This window comes from Plectropomus leopardus, chromosome 11 (assembly GCF_026936395.1).
Source record: "Plectropomus leopardus strain MGB_pleo_1.0 chromosome 11, ASM2693639v1, whole genome shotgun sequence".
Classification (NCBI taxonomy): domain Eukaryota; kingdom Metazoa; phylum Chordata; class Actinopteri; order Perciformes; family Serranidae; genus Plectropomus; species Plectropomus leopardus.
This window is the reverse complement of record NC_142186.1, coordinates 25,366,924-25,382,852: the sequence shown is the minus strand read 5'-3', so window position 1 is coordinate 25,382,852 and position 15,929 is coordinate 25,366,924. Positions and strand designations below refer to the sequence as shown.

The 15,929-nt window shown below is 41.6% G+C and overlaps 1 protein-coding gene across 1 annotated transcript in view; it reads left to right on the top strand.

Moving 5' to 3' along the window:
• Positions 1 to 15,929, top strand: part of clcn1b (chloride channel, voltage-sensitive 1b) — a 38,837-nt gene that overhangs the window by 22,756 nt on the left and 152 nt on the right. The window contains exons 7-23 of the mRNA XM_042489314.2: positions 3,484 to 3,562; positions 5,016 to 5,141; positions 5,863 to 5,947; positions 6,919 to 7,020; positions 7,517 to 7,601; positions 8,405 to 8,560; positions 8,682 to 8,751; positions 8,842 to 8,952; positions 9,709 to 9,922; positions 10,019 to 10,152; positions 11,032 to 11,213; positions 11,297 to 11,378; positions 11,473 to 11,555; positions 11,864 to 11,908; positions 12,035 to 12,139; positions 13,342 to 13,428; positions 13,683 to 15,893. Coding sequence (XP_042345248.1) covers positions 3,484 to 3,562; positions 5,016 to 5,141; positions 5,863 to 5,947; positions 6,919 to 7,020; positions 7,517 to 7,601; positions 8,405 to 8,560; positions 8,682 to 8,751; positions 8,842 to 8,952; positions 9,709 to 9,922; positions 10,019 to 10,152; positions 11,032 to 11,213; positions 11,297 to 11,378; positions 11,473 to 11,555; positions 11,864 to 11,908; positions 12,035 to 12,139; positions 13,342 to 13,428; positions 13,683 to 14,147 — 2,211 coding nt within the window. The 3' untranslated portion in view covers positions 14,148 to 15,893. The remainder of the gene's footprint in view (positions 1 to 3,483; positions 3,563 to 5,015; positions 5,142 to 5,862; positions 5,948 to 6,918; positions 7,021 to 7,516; positions 7,602 to 8,404; positions 8,561 to 8,681; positions 8,752 to 8,841; positions 8,953 to 9,708; positions 9,923 to 10,018; positions 10,153 to 11,031; positions 11,214 to 11,296; positions 11,379 to 11,472; positions 11,556 to 11,863; positions 11,909 to 12,034; positions 12,140 to 13,341; positions 13,429 to 13,682; positions 15,894 to 15,929) is intronic.

Genomic DNA, 15,929 nt, shown 5'->3' with positions numbered 1-15,929 from the left:
CTGGGCAGAGAGAAATGGTTTTGATGTTGGCTGGGAACTTGAGCTGTCTTCCGAGGTCGACTCTGCCAGTCACGAGCTGTGGTGAGGAGCCCCCCAGTAGAGTTACTGTGGTGATATTGTGCCTTCTGCCCTGCTCTAATGAAGGTGATTGACTGTTTAGGGGCTGCCTGGGTCTTGCTGTGCTGGATTGCTTTGCAGATGGATTCTGCCAAAGCTTTTAGCACTTGGTCGCGGTGCCAGCGGTACCGCCCCTCCCCTAGCGCTCTTGGGCAGCAGCTCAAGATGTGTTCCAGGGTGCCCCTCTTCTGGCACAGCTTGCACTCGGGGGTGACCGCCAGTCCCCCCACAACCCCTTAAAAACCTTTATTTCTTATTTGAGAGAATCTTAATGTGTAATTTCCAGCCATGCTAAGTGACCAGGCTCAAGGGATTTCAACATCTCATCCACTGTTGGATGGATTTCCATAAGATTTTCTGCAGATATTCATTATCCCAAAATTATAAATACTAATGACTTTGGTGAACCTCTGCCTTTTCCTCTAGCAACTTTGTGTATTAACATGAAAAAAACAGTTAGATGGATTGCCAAGAAATTTGGCACATTTTTTTTCATCTGATAGTCTGTTTGAGCGAACTGTACACCAAACTAATGATGATAAAAATTGTATCATTAGGTCTACCAAACAACTGTAGACAGTTTCAAAATAATGGACGTAGCTACCATGACGTCATTGGTTTGTGGACTGCTATTTTTAGGCCTTTTCCTGCATTTTGGTCAAGCAGTCTTGCAATTTTTTAAGCCAAAAGTGAACATTTTTGGACGAGGGGTTGGAGCTGGGAGGAGCAAGGGGTGATTCTGATATCTGACTCAAAGACTGTGGTGATGCCTCACAGAAAGCCTGTCACTCAAAGCAGCCCGCCCTTAATTTTGTGTAACTTATCCTTGATAAAATGTAAATAGATAAGTTGTTTAAAGATTCACCCCTCGTACAGTTATCTTGAAGGGGGATATTAGCAATAGAGGCCAAAACCGTCTTTGTACCAGGTTCTAAACATGTTAGTTTTGACTGTAAGTCGGCATCTTAACACTGGGATCTATGCAGATTGACTAACTGTTGGAGTCGGCCTCGTATGGCTGTTGGGGTCCTGATACATCAATTTGACCGTCTGCTGTTGGTCAATGTCAGGCCGTCGGTGAGTGTCTGTCATCCGTGGTTTTTGCAGTGTATCCAGCACCACTGGCCCTCATCAGCTTCTTTTGGTTGTCCCTCAGCTGTTGTCTTTGTGCAACGTTTTTGGCTAAGACACAGGCAATGTGAAGCAATGCAACATTGCACTTTTGTCATTGCTAGTTTTTCGATGTAGCTTTGGTGTGTCTGGTCATTTAGAGGAACTGCAGTGTTTAGCACTTCTGCATTGACTTCAAATCATAGTGTTCAATTCTGTCTCTCAGTTCTAGCATTAATGAAGTGCTTTTGAAGAGATTTAAAATGACTCGATGACCTTGAAAATATTACACATTTCTGTTCCTTCAGCTTTTTTAAAATGAATTTTACCATCATAGTTTGACTTGACAAATTCTTAAATTTCAGATGAGTTTGCGTAACATGTTTGATGAAGAGAAAGTGGGAACCCTGTGTCTGTTGTCCTCTCCCATCTGTCTCCCTCCCGCCCAGCTCATGCCCTCCCCTCCCCATCTCTCTTGTGTCTTTGTTTTGGCTCGTCCCCTTGCACATCGTCTGTGTTTGTGTCTCACTGTATTAATAGTGTGATGGTAATGTCTGGCATGTGTATTAACAGTGACCCCCCATATCCCTGTCTCCCTCTTCCCCTGCTCCCTCTGTCTCCACCTCCCCTCGGCTTTCTCATTCATCCCTGCCCGTCTGTGACCCTTAACCCCAGAATGGCACCCATAACCAGGACCTGTTGGTGTGTGCGTGTGCCGTGGGAGTGGCCACCTGTTTCGCTGCCCCCATAGGAGGCAAGTCCCGCCCTGCTCTCCCCGCCCCCCGACTTGCTCAGGCACAGGTCTGCTGTCAGCTTTGTCCTCCCGAAATAAATTCAGCAACACAAACGCGGAGGTTAAATCTGACCTCAGACCAGCGCTCTGCATTATTATGATGAACCAAACTAAATGAATATTCACTCGTGCAAATTAAGCTGTCAGTCATATCGTATCTGAGCCTGAGATTGTACCGTTCTGTCAGCTTTAAAGGAATAGTTCAGCATTTTGGGAAATATACTCATGATACAAGATTGATTCCACTTTTTTGTCTGTATGCTGAATATAGACGCTCCAGCTGCCACAGACAGCAGGAAATTACCTTAAAGGAATACTACTTGTGTTTGGTTGAATTTGTGAAGAAAACGTTATCTTGCATGCTTCCATGTCAACAAAGAATCCCTAAATGAAATATATATATATAAATTAAATCAAACTCTCACACAAAGTCCATAGACAAAAACGATAATTTTACTTTACTGAACATAGGAGCTGCTGGTCAAAGCAGCAACATGAGTTTCCGTTTTCTGATGATACCTGCTGCATGCGGCTCATCCAACCCCTTTAGTCACAAACCTCTATATCCAGTTCACACAGTGCCTGGATTTATCACCTCCTGCTCTCCATCTAAATTTTGCGTGTCGTAATAGGCACGTGGTTGCAAACAAGCTGTTGACTCTTGGTTATAGCTTCAAGCTTTTCATCTAACTCTGAGCATTAAAACATGTATTTCCTAAAATGTCAGACTGTTCCCTTGAAACTGACCTCAGACCGGTGTCCGCCGTCAGCAGTTGTGAATTCAAAGTGAATGAATACTTTTTGCAGCTTACCTTGCCAGTGATCCTTGAATTATACGGTTCTTCTTGCTATCAGGCTTTTACTGTATCCCAACGCTTTTCTGATAAATGACAGATTAAAAATATTATTCTTATTATAATGCAACTCAAATCCTAAAAAAAACTGTCTAACTCAAATTGTGATTTTGTTAAGCGTGATGGAAGCTGATAATTCAAGGTCATAAATGAGTGGAAACATTTCGACGTTTTATTTTCAGTCTGCAATCAGCTGCAGGGATTTGTCTCTAAGGACGATGTGACCACTGGGTTTGTTTCCTGATTGCATCCTCTAACTCTGATTACTCTCACCGGCATGTGTTTCCTCTGCTTTGTATTCTCTTGATGTGTTTTTTTCTCCTTCGTCACTTCTTTTTAACCACACTCCAGTGAGCATTATTTATTCACTTTATTCCGTTTTGCTTCCCTTCTGTCACTTCTCCCCCCGTGGTTCCCTGTCCTGTCCTCTCCACCTTGATCTTTTATTCCCTCTTTATCCAACTCACTCTCCTGTCTTCCTGTCTACGCTCTCGTTCCTCTTCTCCTTCATTTTCCCCCTTCATCATCTCACGCCTTTCATCCCCCATTGTCACTCTCAACTCTTTATTTCCCTCTTGTTTTTTCCCCCTCTGTTTTCTGTGTCAGTAGAACCCTTATGGTTACACAGATATTCTGACTGTTGGCTGTGCCGTGGGGGTGGGATGCTGTTTCGGCACTCCTCTAGGAGGTACTGTACAACTTGCACACGGCCTCATACAAACAAAACTACTGCACCAAACATCCTCCTGTGTTGGATCAATACTGTACCAGCTGAGATGTGTCAAGAGCTCAGTGTGTTGAAAAATAAGCAGTATCAAAAGTCGGCAGTTTCCTCGTCTTGTTTACTTGTTATTTTTGAATATATTTCCTAATTTAATGAAATATTTTATTGTTATTGTTATTATTATAATTATTATAATCACGGCCATTATTTTATTTAATGTGGGCAAATTGGCTTGATTTCTTTAAAAAAAAAACACAGGAAGAAAGCAATGAGCAACAAAAGAAGAAATAACCCCAAAATTAGTAAGAGATTAATTATTTTTTTTAAAAATGTTTTTTGTTTTTTTAGTGTCTAAGTAATGTTTTGTTATTTAAACTTTAAAAAAGAAACAACCTGGAAAAAGTGCTTAAAACTGATAATAATTCTGTAACATAATTTGAATACAATATTATGATTATTAGAAAAATAGTTTTAAAAGAAGAGTTTTAATAGAACATTACTTTCCAAGTTGCTCATTGCTTTTGTTGCCTTTTTTTTTTTAATTGCACTAACTTTCTCAGGGTTCAAAGGTTTGAAAACTTGTGAAAGGCGTCTGGATTTTAGTCCTAATGCACATTTACAAAAACAATGTCTGGAAGAAGATCTGGTCTGAGCTTCGGATTTCTTGTAAGTAGACTATGAAACAGTGTTGCTTAACAATGTCAGATGCAACCTCTGCCTCCTAAAACATTGGCCAAGTAAAGGCACAAAAGTTGCACCTGGTGCCTAACCTCACTTTTTCGTGGCGGTTAAAGACGCAGCATGTGTCCCGGCCCTTATAAAGTCCCGACACCTACATGCTGTGCCAGTTACCATCCTGAACACTGTGAAATAAGTAGAAAATAAGAAAATCTAGGGAAATCTTGCATAGTAGGCCTTTAATTAGCAAGTTTTCAATCATCACGGAAAATAAAAAAATATGGTAATTACATCATGTTAGTCCTAAAATACCATTTTTTCTTCCAGCCTTGTCATTGGTTCAGCTATTTTCATGTGGTTCACAATAATGTTACTGACATTTATTTTATTACTTCACATGCTGATTACACCCCTGTGTTTGTGTGTGTGTGTGTGTGTGTGTGTGTGTGTGTGTGTGTGTGTTTGAAGTGTACACGTACAGTTTGAGTGTGTGTTGTGTTTGGTTGTGTTATAGTGAGTGTTTTCACTCCCTGTGGTTCTCCTGTTGTGTATAATTACACCCTCAGCCTGAAGTGTTTTTGGACTCACTCTGCGTATTTAACTAATTTCTGTCTCCCCCTTCCTTGTTTATCTCACCCTCCTCTTCTCCTCCTCCTCTCTCTTTTCTCACACTGTCCATCCTCTTTAATCCCTCCTCTCCCTCTGTCCTCACCCTCTCTCCCCCTCTCACCACCACCAGGGGTGTTGTTCAGTATTGAGGTCACGTCTACCTACTTTGCGGTGAGGAATTACTGGCGGGGATATTTTGCCGCCACATTCAGCGCCTTCATATTCAGGGTGCTCTCTGTTTGGAACAAGGATGCTGGTGAGGAGCACAGCAGACACACACACACACACACACACACACACACACACACACACTTGTAAAAGACTGCTGAGCTGGTGTTTTAAGAAAAATAGCTGAATGTGACAGCTAAGTAATATTTGCTTCTTTAGATAAACCAGAAATGTTTCAAGTCATTACCTATAGAATATTTACAATCCACCAGCACCATAGGATGAAATGCTCACAGATGCTCTTGCATCTAAATCCCTACAATTTCTTTCTGCCTTTAGTTTATTTGTTATGTCAACTTGCAGTTTGAGAATTATGTTTTCAGGAAGTTTTATATAGCAGACACAAGTCTCCCAGATTAGATAGATAATCCTTTATTAGTCCCACAGTGGGGAAATTTGCAGATTTTTTAATGTCTTATCTTTAATTTTTGATCAAGTTAAGAGCAAAATGTATTAATTTTTTAGACAATTATTAAGTTTTTGTGTGCTACATGATACAAAATATGTTTCTTATTTTTAATGTTTTAACTGCTGTTTCATAATTGTGTTATTTTCATGTTTTGACATTGTGAATATTGATTAATATTACTTAGGTAAAAGTTTGCATTTACTTTTCCTACACACTATTGATTCATGATATTTTACTCAAAATTGTGCAGTTGAATCAAACTCAAGATATTGAGCACCGAAATGAGAGATTGTTTGATGTTCATGATTTTCTGTTACATTTTGTTTTCTTTTTCTCACAGTCACAATCACAGCTCTTTTCAAAACTAACTTTCGGATGGATTTTCCCTTTGACCTGCAAGAGCTGCCCGCATTCGCAATAATAGGGTAACTGTGTGTGTGTGTGTGTGTGTGTGTGTGTGTGTGTATGTACAATGATACTATATTTCTCTTTTTGTATATACTTTTGGCCTGTCATACCCTCATGAAACCCAATAAGAAAGAAGCTTGAGTATGTGGATTTTTTTTAAAAATTGTTCATAATTTCAGTAATTGGGTTATAAGGAACATATCACCTTTTTTTGTTTCTCATTAAATATCCCTTGTAGTGGTAATCAAGTCAGTAAGGTGCATTGCAGCACAGCAGATTTACACCAAAGAACTTCACCACTTTTTGCAACCAACAAATCCTCCAGAAAGTGGCAAGAACTTAAGTTTCTTCTAGACACGTACTTGCAGATGAATTTCCTCTGTTGCCCTCAGGGTGTTGTTACATTTCACACGCTTGTGAGATTAACTGCCATTCAAAATTTTCATTCTTTTTTATTAACTTTTATTAACTTTATTACCTTAACTTTTATTCCCTCTGCAATTTAAATTCTCTATAAATGTTTTTTAATTGGTTTTATTGTTTGTTTGTTTTTTATTATTATCAAATTTAACTTTATTCTATTTATAGATTAATTTATTCCACAGAACTCCTTGGCGTAGTTTTATTTTTCATTTATTACTAATTTATTTATGTGTCTACGTGTTACTGTATGTGTACACAGCAAGCTGTTATAACAAATTGCCCATAGCGGGATTAATAAAATGTGTCATAAAATATGTTTTTGCAATTATCCCCTTTTTGAAAAGACAGAAGTTGAGTTGGCTGCACTCCCATGTGTGTTACATCACTAGAAAAGGATGTGCCGTACACAGTACATCAGGACTCAAATAGACTGCGTGCATGGTATTTAAAATAAAGGCCTTAGTGTCGTGACCCCCACAGAGGACAAACGGTCTCAGGAGGATACAGTATCTGATAGTAGCTGTGCAAAAGGAGCAGTAAGAACAAGTTGTTTCTCATGTTTTAGGATCTCTTGTGGCTTCCTGGGGGCGTTCTTCGTCTACCTGAACAGACAGGTTGTTCTTTTCATGAGGAGACCGACAGCGCTCACACGCTTTCTAACCAAACAGTGAGATCCCAAAACGCACACCTACACCCACACACACACAAACAGGAGCGTGCACTCCCTGCTGCTGTGGATTAATGTGGCACTTGGCTCTTAAACCACAGCGATGCTGGTAGCAAATAGTGTTCCCATGAACTCGAACCGTTTGCGCATTCAAATCCAATTCCTCTTAATGTATCTCAGCTCCACTCTCTGAACTCATCAGTCTCACAACACTGGCCAGGACAGAAGCAAAGCCTTAACAACCTTTCAGCCTGTTATTCACTCAATGTGGAGATTCACTTATCCCGTGGGACTCAACAGTCAGGGAACATTAGTCTCCACCATTAGGGAGAGGCGAGCAGCGGCGCCAGGAGGGCCGTACAATCAGCAGTTGCACACACTCGTCGTACAAAGACAGTTATTTCTGTTGCAAGCATCACTTATTTTGCCATGCTGTTGGTGTCTAAGAATACATTCCTGTTAATGGTTGTGTTTGTTTTTGTGTGTGTGCATCCAGTCGACTGATATATCCAGGCGCAGTGACGCTGATCATCGCCACCCTCACGTTTCCACCGGGGTTTGGACAGTTTATGGCAGGAGAGGTTAGACTGAATCAATCTCACACTGTCTGACTTCTTTTTGATGTATGTTCATTAATGTTTATGATATTTTTTAAAAAGTAGGTCAGTGGGGTCTAGATTGTGGGGTTTTTCAGGTTATGCTTTATGTGGAAGCCAAGAAAGAGAAATTTTTCATTTTATACGCAACTTGAAGGGCAGCTCCACTGACTTTACACATTAACGTCTGTTTACAGACACGTGCACAAAGTTGTGTAAAACCTTTTCTGGCTCCAGAGGAAGCTAATGTGATGTCACTGTCAGAGTTATTATAGTTTTGTACTTTGTATTATTATTTTTTTAAAATTCAATGTTTGTACATAAATAGAAAAAAAAGTTATGTAGTATGCTATGGACCTTTTTTTTCTGTGTTCGTAATAAAGTCATTATTATTATCATTAGTAGCAGCAGTAGTAGTGGTAGTATTTAGTTTTTAATTTTGCTTTTAATACATTTTTGTTTGAGTTAGTTTCCAGAGTGGGTTTATGTTAGTTTGTATTTGTTTCAGTATTGGTTTTAGTGTTTTTTATAGGTGATTTGTCAGGTGCAATATTAAATACATTCAGAATAGGTATAATAATACAAAAACAACACTTTGTGATGGCAATTGGCTAACAGTCATGTAGTGTCAATAAACATGCACCAATGCCCTCTCATGCTTGTTGTGTTGATAGGTTTGACCAAAGAAATGCTATTTTATTTTACCTTTTTTTCTAAGAACATCAGGGAAAGGCACTGAATTTGTTAATCTAAAAATAAGGCCTGTGTGTTTCTGCCCCTTCTGGCAGCTGATGCCCAGAGAGTGTATCAACTCCTTGTTTGATAATTTCACCTGGACCAAAATCTCAGGATCTCCTGCTCCGCCCGGCCTGGGTCGCTCGGCTGCATGGCTCCATCCACATGTCAGTGTCTTCGTCATCCTCCTCCTCTTCTGCATCATGAAGGTATCTCACATGCCTGCTGTGTACAGTAGCTGTGTTGCCTTGTAATATACTGTATGTCACAGCGTGAAAAACCCTCTGGGACTGGTCAGGATCCTACCTTGATCCTGTTTTTGTGTTGCAGTTCTGGATGTCAGCAGTTTCCACCACCATGCCCATCCCCTCGGGTGCCTTTATGCCAGTGTTCATATTAGGTAAGAGGATTTTGTAATGCGAGCGCAGTATCTCCTGCTGAGCTTCAGTTCAATTTGTCTTTACCAGCATGTCTTATCTCTCTCCTCAAGGAGCTGCTTTCGGCCGCCTTGTAGGAGAGATCATGGCCACTCTTTTCCCAAATGGAATCCTGTTTGATGGGATAGTCTACCGCATCCTGCCGGGAGGTTACGCCGTCATTGGTTAGTCTGCTAACCTCAGTGCTGTGCTCAGGGATCAGCAGGCCTTCGGACTTACTGAAGACTTAGATTTGAGAAAATTTTATGAAATAATGCCTTGAATGAATAACTCTGAAATCACCTGACTTTTTAAAACATTTTAATATGGCATCCCACATGGATGTCCTCCAGTTCAAATATGTTGATGCAGCAGCAGTTTAGAAACAGTTTCACCATTTTCACTTGACTTGGTGGCATTTCTTGTAAAAATGTGGCCTCTGTTCTTTGTAATTTTGAATGCAATTTATAATCTTACCCCCATACATTTAAATTTCTGCAAATTAAACCCTTAAAGGAACAGTGTGTAGGATTTAGTGGCAACTAGTGGTGAGGATTGCCGATTGCAACCAGCTGACACTTTGCCTATGTGCAAAGCATTTAAGAGAACTACGGTGGCTGATATGAAAATGCAAAAATTTAAATGACCCCATCTGGAGCCAGTGTTTGGTTTGTCCATTTTGGGCGACTGTAGAAACACGGCAGTGCAACATGGTAGACTCTGTGGATGAGGACCCTGCTAAACAGCTCATTGTAAGGATATAAAAACACGACAGTTACCTTTTTTTAGGTGATTATAGACTAAAGAAAACATACTTTTTCATCATTTATTTATACATTACAAAAAATAGAGAATCCAAACTGGTACAGAGAACTGACATGGAGGGGAGATATTATAGGAATAAAACCTGACCATGTTTCCCGCCCTCTTCTTTCTACCAGGTGCAGCAGCGATGACCGGAGCCGTCACGCACACAGTTTCCACTGCGGTAATCTGCTTTGAGCTGACCGGTCAAATCTCCCACATCCTGCCTATGATGGTGGCGGTCATCCTAGCAAACATGGTGGCGCAGGGTCTGCAGCCTTCTCTCTACGATTCCATCATCCAGGTGAAGAAGCTGCCCTACCTGCCTGAGTTGGCACTCGGGCACATCAGGTAAATTTTAAGAAGCCTTTTTTGTTTGTTAATGTTTTCCACACAGCTGTCATCATTAGGCAAAGGGTATTTATTGTGGTATTTCTGCATTCACAGCAAGTATAACATCTTTGTGGAGGACATCATGGTGCGTAAAGTGATGTTTCTGTCTTCTCAATCGACCTATCGGGAGCTGAACCATCTGCTGGAGACCACAACTCTGAAAACCATCCCGCTGGTCGACTCTAAAGGTACGGTCACTTACATTGTCTTTTTGGGCCTTAATTCTTCTCTCACTTGCAGTGTTGCCTTTGGCAGCAATTTTAGATTAAGTCTCAGTCTTTAGATGAAAATGCTACGCAAACCATAATTGTTCCTTAGAGAGCTGGATTCTGAGTGGAGTCCTGTGGGGCTCAACAGCCTGGTGGCTGCTCTGCAACTGTTCAGCGACTGGAGCTATCTGCAGACAGCCACTGCTGCAACTAACAAACCTCCACCATCCACAGACAGACACACAGCTGCTTATTTACTGCTGAAATAGCTCACAACTTGGCTAATGTCTGATGCTGCTCTGGTGTGAGTGTTTTGCAGGCTAGTAAAACATCATGGCGCCGACTATTTATTGGAACTTACTCGGTGGCCCTCAGATCTCATACTGCTCATACAGCATCAGAAAATAATTGCAAACGCAGCCACGCGGCCCCCATGTAAAAAGATTTTTCTAATATTTTTCAGAAAATCATTCTATTCTCCTCTTCTCTTATTTTGAATGTCCACTAGCCCACCATCAAGATTTTAGTTATGTCTTGTGTCATCAACAAAAAAAAAAAAATACAATTTGTCCTAGCTTCTATAATCAGCTATCTGTTTTTAGCTTGTCAATATCTCATCTTCATCACTGAGAAAAAGGTTGTTGATGAACATTTTTAACGTCGTCAATGGTGCTAGTAGGCTTTGGACAGAGCCCAGTCAGCTGTTTCCCCCTGTTTCCAGTCCCTGTGCTAAGCTAAACCCACTCTGGCTGTATCTCCTTATTTATCCCACAGACATATGAGCAGTGCTGATCTTCTCATATAACTCCAAGAAAGAAAGAGAGTAAGTGTATTTCCTTTGAACATTTCTCCCTGTAGAATCCATGATTCTTCTGGGCTCCATCGAGAGGACGGAGCTTCAAGCCGTCTTTGACTGGTGGCTCTCACCAGAGCGACGAGTCTTTGAACGAGGTCCGAGGTCACCAGGCCAGGGCTCCAAAGTGAGCTGGGAGTCCTTTGCCTTCGTAGACGAGGAGGGTGGAGAGGAGAGCGCAAACAAGGTGGAAAAAAATGAACTTAATTCACAGGAAGTAGTTTAGTTTAAAAAAATGTGACTCAGTTACCAACCATGTTTTATCCGCAGACTGCTCCTGTACAGGAAGAATGCAACGGGCCCATCCCATCCCCCAAACCTCAGGAGCCCTCCACCAACCACACAGGCTCAGGTAACATGGCGTTTCCACTGCACATAAAAACAAGTCGTCCCATCAATGTCGCTTCCTTTCTCCTCTTACATGTGTTGCCATACCTTATCCTCAGACAAGCGCAAGCTGCCGTCTGTCAGGAGGACCCTTCAGAGACTCTTCTCGTCCTCGTCTCTGTCAGGCCAGACTGAAACTCAGGTAAGATCAACCTCACATACTCATCGTTTTGACCCCTGAAGCGCAAAGGAGCATTACTGATCTGCTGTCGAGTTGGCAGCGACAGCTCAGACGGGGGGGGCATCAGTCCAACATGGCAGCTCTGGCCAACCTTGCTAATGTGACGGGAGGGGCATGACATGACGCATACATACAGGAGCTGACATGTTGTGCAATGGCCGATGCCATTAAACCACCAGGGGTCATTTTATCATCTGTGCAGTTTTTCAAACTGACTGCCTGCTCATCCATCTGGCCCTCGCTCCTTCTCCCCCACTCCCTTTCCTCAGGAGACCACACCCCCGCCGCTGACGGACACCATGTCCCCTGAGGAGGTACTGTACACTTATTGATTCTGCATCCACACAGCCAACAATGAGACAACCAAACCATCCAGATCAATAAATAGAAACTCTGTATACTCTGAGTCCATCTCTCTGCCTTGTGATTGGCTGATGCAGATCAAAGCCTGGGAAGAGGAAGAGCTGGATAAACCAATCGATATGGAGCAGATACGTATAGACCCCTCCCCGTTTCAGCTGGTGGAGAGGACTTCTCTGCACAAGGTGACTACAGCAACACTTGAGTGACATGTTGTCACATGCAAACATCATGTACAGAAACAGATTATGTAAGACATCATGTACAGTTTTATTCAAGACTCCTCTTATTCAGGTTGGGGTCCTGCATCACCATTCTGGCTTTCATTTCACAATAATGAGCATTTTTCTTTACATTATCCCACGTATTGTACTACTACTTTCAATAATTTGACACAAAAATATTAGTTTAAAAATTATTTTTAGTAATTTAAGAATGACTTTATTGCGTTTTACGTGATGAATGTTGTGAAACCAGTTAGGTTTTGGCAATGTTTAGAAAAAAGACCCCAAGTTTTTCGTTAAAATAAGTATATTTGTTACTTAACAGTAACGTAACATGGTGTAAATCTGTATTGTGAGTGACCTCAATGTGCTTTGACTGTAGGTAAATTCTGCAATGTTACACAAAACCATGTTGATTTTTGGTCGATCTCCTTGGTGAAAGTCCGGCTTTGTTTGGCCCATACCACCCCTTTCTTCCACGCTACTTGGACTTTCTCACTCTTTTTGGTCTGCCAGTTGCTCCCAGCGTCACATTTTGTTGCATTTTACATTAGAGTGAGTTAAAATATTGTGCATCTCATTAAGACACTGAAGGGCGCCTTTGGCATTGATATCTCATGCCGAAAAGGCGTTACAAAGCATTGGTATTTGATGACTTGGGGATGAGAGCGGGCTCAGACAGAGATACTTCAGTTTTGCATGTCAGGTTCAGTCTGTACAAACAATCGTATAATATCTTTCAGCATTATCTCAGCTTAACTTTAAAGAGAACACGCTTTTATCAGAGAGCTAAAGTTACAAAGTGAGGTTTGAAAGACAAGGGCAACGAGGAGCTTAATGAAAGATTGTCATCATGGGAAATGTAGGATCCAATGATTTTGTAATTTTACCCTTATCACACAGTTAAAGTCTGCTGCATTTTTAAAATGATGTCTTTCGATGTCCCCATACTTTTGTAATACTAAGCGCAATACTACTGAAATACAAAACTAAAATCTTTGAATCCTGAATCTTGAATTTTATGCAATGACTCATGTTATATTCCCTCTTTCACTTGCGGGACAAATTGTTTAAGAGGAGCTGTGCAGCCATGCAGGCAGAACGCTGTCACACTACAATACATTTAACACTGACTGGATCATGTCCTCTCTCTCGTTACTCAGACACACACACTGTTCTCTCTGCTGGGGCTCAGTCACGCCTATGTCACCAGTATTGGAAAGCTGGTGGGTGTCGTGGCGCTGAAAGAGGTAAAGTCACTTTTTTTTTCTTGACTGCACACTTTTGGTCACCTCTATTCGTTTGATTGTGAAATACGGCGTGACAGGAAGCTGTGATGATCTCATGTTGTGGGCAGTTGTTCTGTCGCAGGATGCATCACTCTGATTCATGCTGTTATTCTATTAACCGACCTCGACTCATCTCCCCGGGTGTTCGCTTTTCTTACATTGTCACTTCAAGTTCATGTTTCTTCGTGCTTTAACTTCTTTCTCTCCTCTTACAGCTACAGAAAGCTATCGAGGGCTCAACTCGCAGCGGGGTGAGGCTACGTCCCCCTCTGGCCAGCTTCAGAGACGCCAGCAGGAAAGCCAAGAAGCACCAGCCTCCTTCGTCCACTCCGTCCTCCCCCACTCGGGACAGAGACCTGTGGGGGGAGGGGAGCCGGAGGGAGGGGGACCTGGTGAGGAAGGAGTCCAAGGAGGATTCCCGAGGGAAGGCTTCGTCTTCCAGGGGAGCTCCCGGGTGTGACACAGCTCCCTCCTCCCCCAACAGTGTAGGGAGCGCCAGTGGAAGCTCTGCCCCCACAAGAGGAGCTGATGGTGCTTCACAGGAGCCGGCGTCCCCTTCTACCTCCTCCCCTACCTCACCTTTACCTCCTGCCTCCCCTGTGTCACCCTCCAGCCCTGTCCTCACACTGTCCTCTCTGCAGGAGGACAGGGAGAGTGAGGAGTCAGATGAGCCCATATAGACTCAGTTTAAAGAAGACTTTTACTTTGCTTTAATTTCACTCCTTTCTCCCCAGAGACGGAGCTGCTGTCTGGGGGAGTAGTCGGGTTCACCTGCAGACAATCAGCACTCAGCGAGCCGGACAAACTACTGCACAAAAGCTCCTGAAACTTGTAGTACATAATTTTTTTTCTACTCTTACGACAGTCTCACTTTTTCACTCAAAATCTCAGGTGCCTTCCTGTGTCTTCTGAACTGCAGATGGACAGACGTGTTCGGTCCTACATATCACGAATGTTCAATGTCCGCCCATTTCTTGGAAATATTGAATGTAGCTGCACATCGTATATCAGTGTCTGTTAATCTCACCAAGTACCTTTGATCAAAAATTAACTGACAGCGATGAATGGTATGATGATGAAATAATATATTGATGAAGACTTAATTATTTTGACCCAGAGGTCAAAGAGATCATGCATTTAAAGTTTACTGATTGAGGTTAATTTTAAATTATATCTTATATTTATCAAACATTTGCTGTATGGTAAACATTCAAATCGTTATTACCAGTCTGTGATTTTTAAAGATAATAAATACTAAAATTGTCTACTAGCATATTGTCATTATCAACAACAATAGAAATGACGATCTGAAGAAAAGCAATAGTCACATTAGCAACTCCAGCACTGGTGATTTGAGCGAAATGCTAAAGTTAGCAAGCTGATGTTTAGCAGGTATTTGCATGATCACAATTATAGTTTACCATGTTAGCATGCTATCATTTTCTAATTAATGTGAAACAAAGTCTAGCCCTAGCGATGTTCTGTGGCATAATTTAGTCCAAAAAGTCAACAATTAGATATACAAATTTTACAATATAATGTTATGATGGTCAACGGCGTAGGTATCATTTTAACAATAGGAGAAATACATGTGAGGGGGGTTTGGGGATCCTCCGTCAGGAAATTTTGAGCATAAAACACTTAATTTCCTGCATTCTGGTGAATTTTATGCTTCAGTCTATGGTGGACGTGTTTTTATTTTTTTTCAACACAAAAGTCCTCTGCAATGTTAATAACGAGTCAAAACAAACACCGGACTTTTCACCAGGAGATCAGTGTTTGTGTCCTGTGTGAAATTCTCAGACTTTTGGTTATTTTAACATACGTTGCCACCATTTTTCTTCCTCAATACCTAACTTGCTGAAATTCACGTGAAGTACATTACATAACAATGCCATTCATGGGGTGCTAATTTGTTAACGTTAACGTTTATTGTGGATCCAGTGCTTTAGGGAGTCCTGAGTAAGTTTCCCAAGCTTTATAGCAATTTATTGAAAAATTGTTGCCATATTTCAGCTTGGACCAAAGCGGTGGGCTGACACATCACCAGAGTGGGTGGAAAAATCGCTGTGTCAGTGTTCAGCATTCAGTCTTGAAAAGAGAATATCTCTGATCATTCAATCATATTTGAACATTGAAGGTCAACAGTGTGTTTCAGCTTCCTGATTCCTGTGTGAGTTTGAACAAATGAGCATCTTGTCCCCACAGAGGAGGCCTGAGAATCTGTCATTAATATTCTCCTGGCATAAAATCCCAGAGAACGACTGGAGAGTGTTTGGAAAAGCATGACAGGCTGGATTACAATGCTGCCAGTTCCTTGGTGATTGGTGTTTTGTCTGACAAGCACCAACAAGCTGGCCAGAGACGACAGCTGCCACCAAAAAGTTGTTTAGGCACATCACGTGTTGCCGCTCTCCAAGAAAGAGGTGAAAGTCTAATTTTTTACACCCTGTGAAAGATAT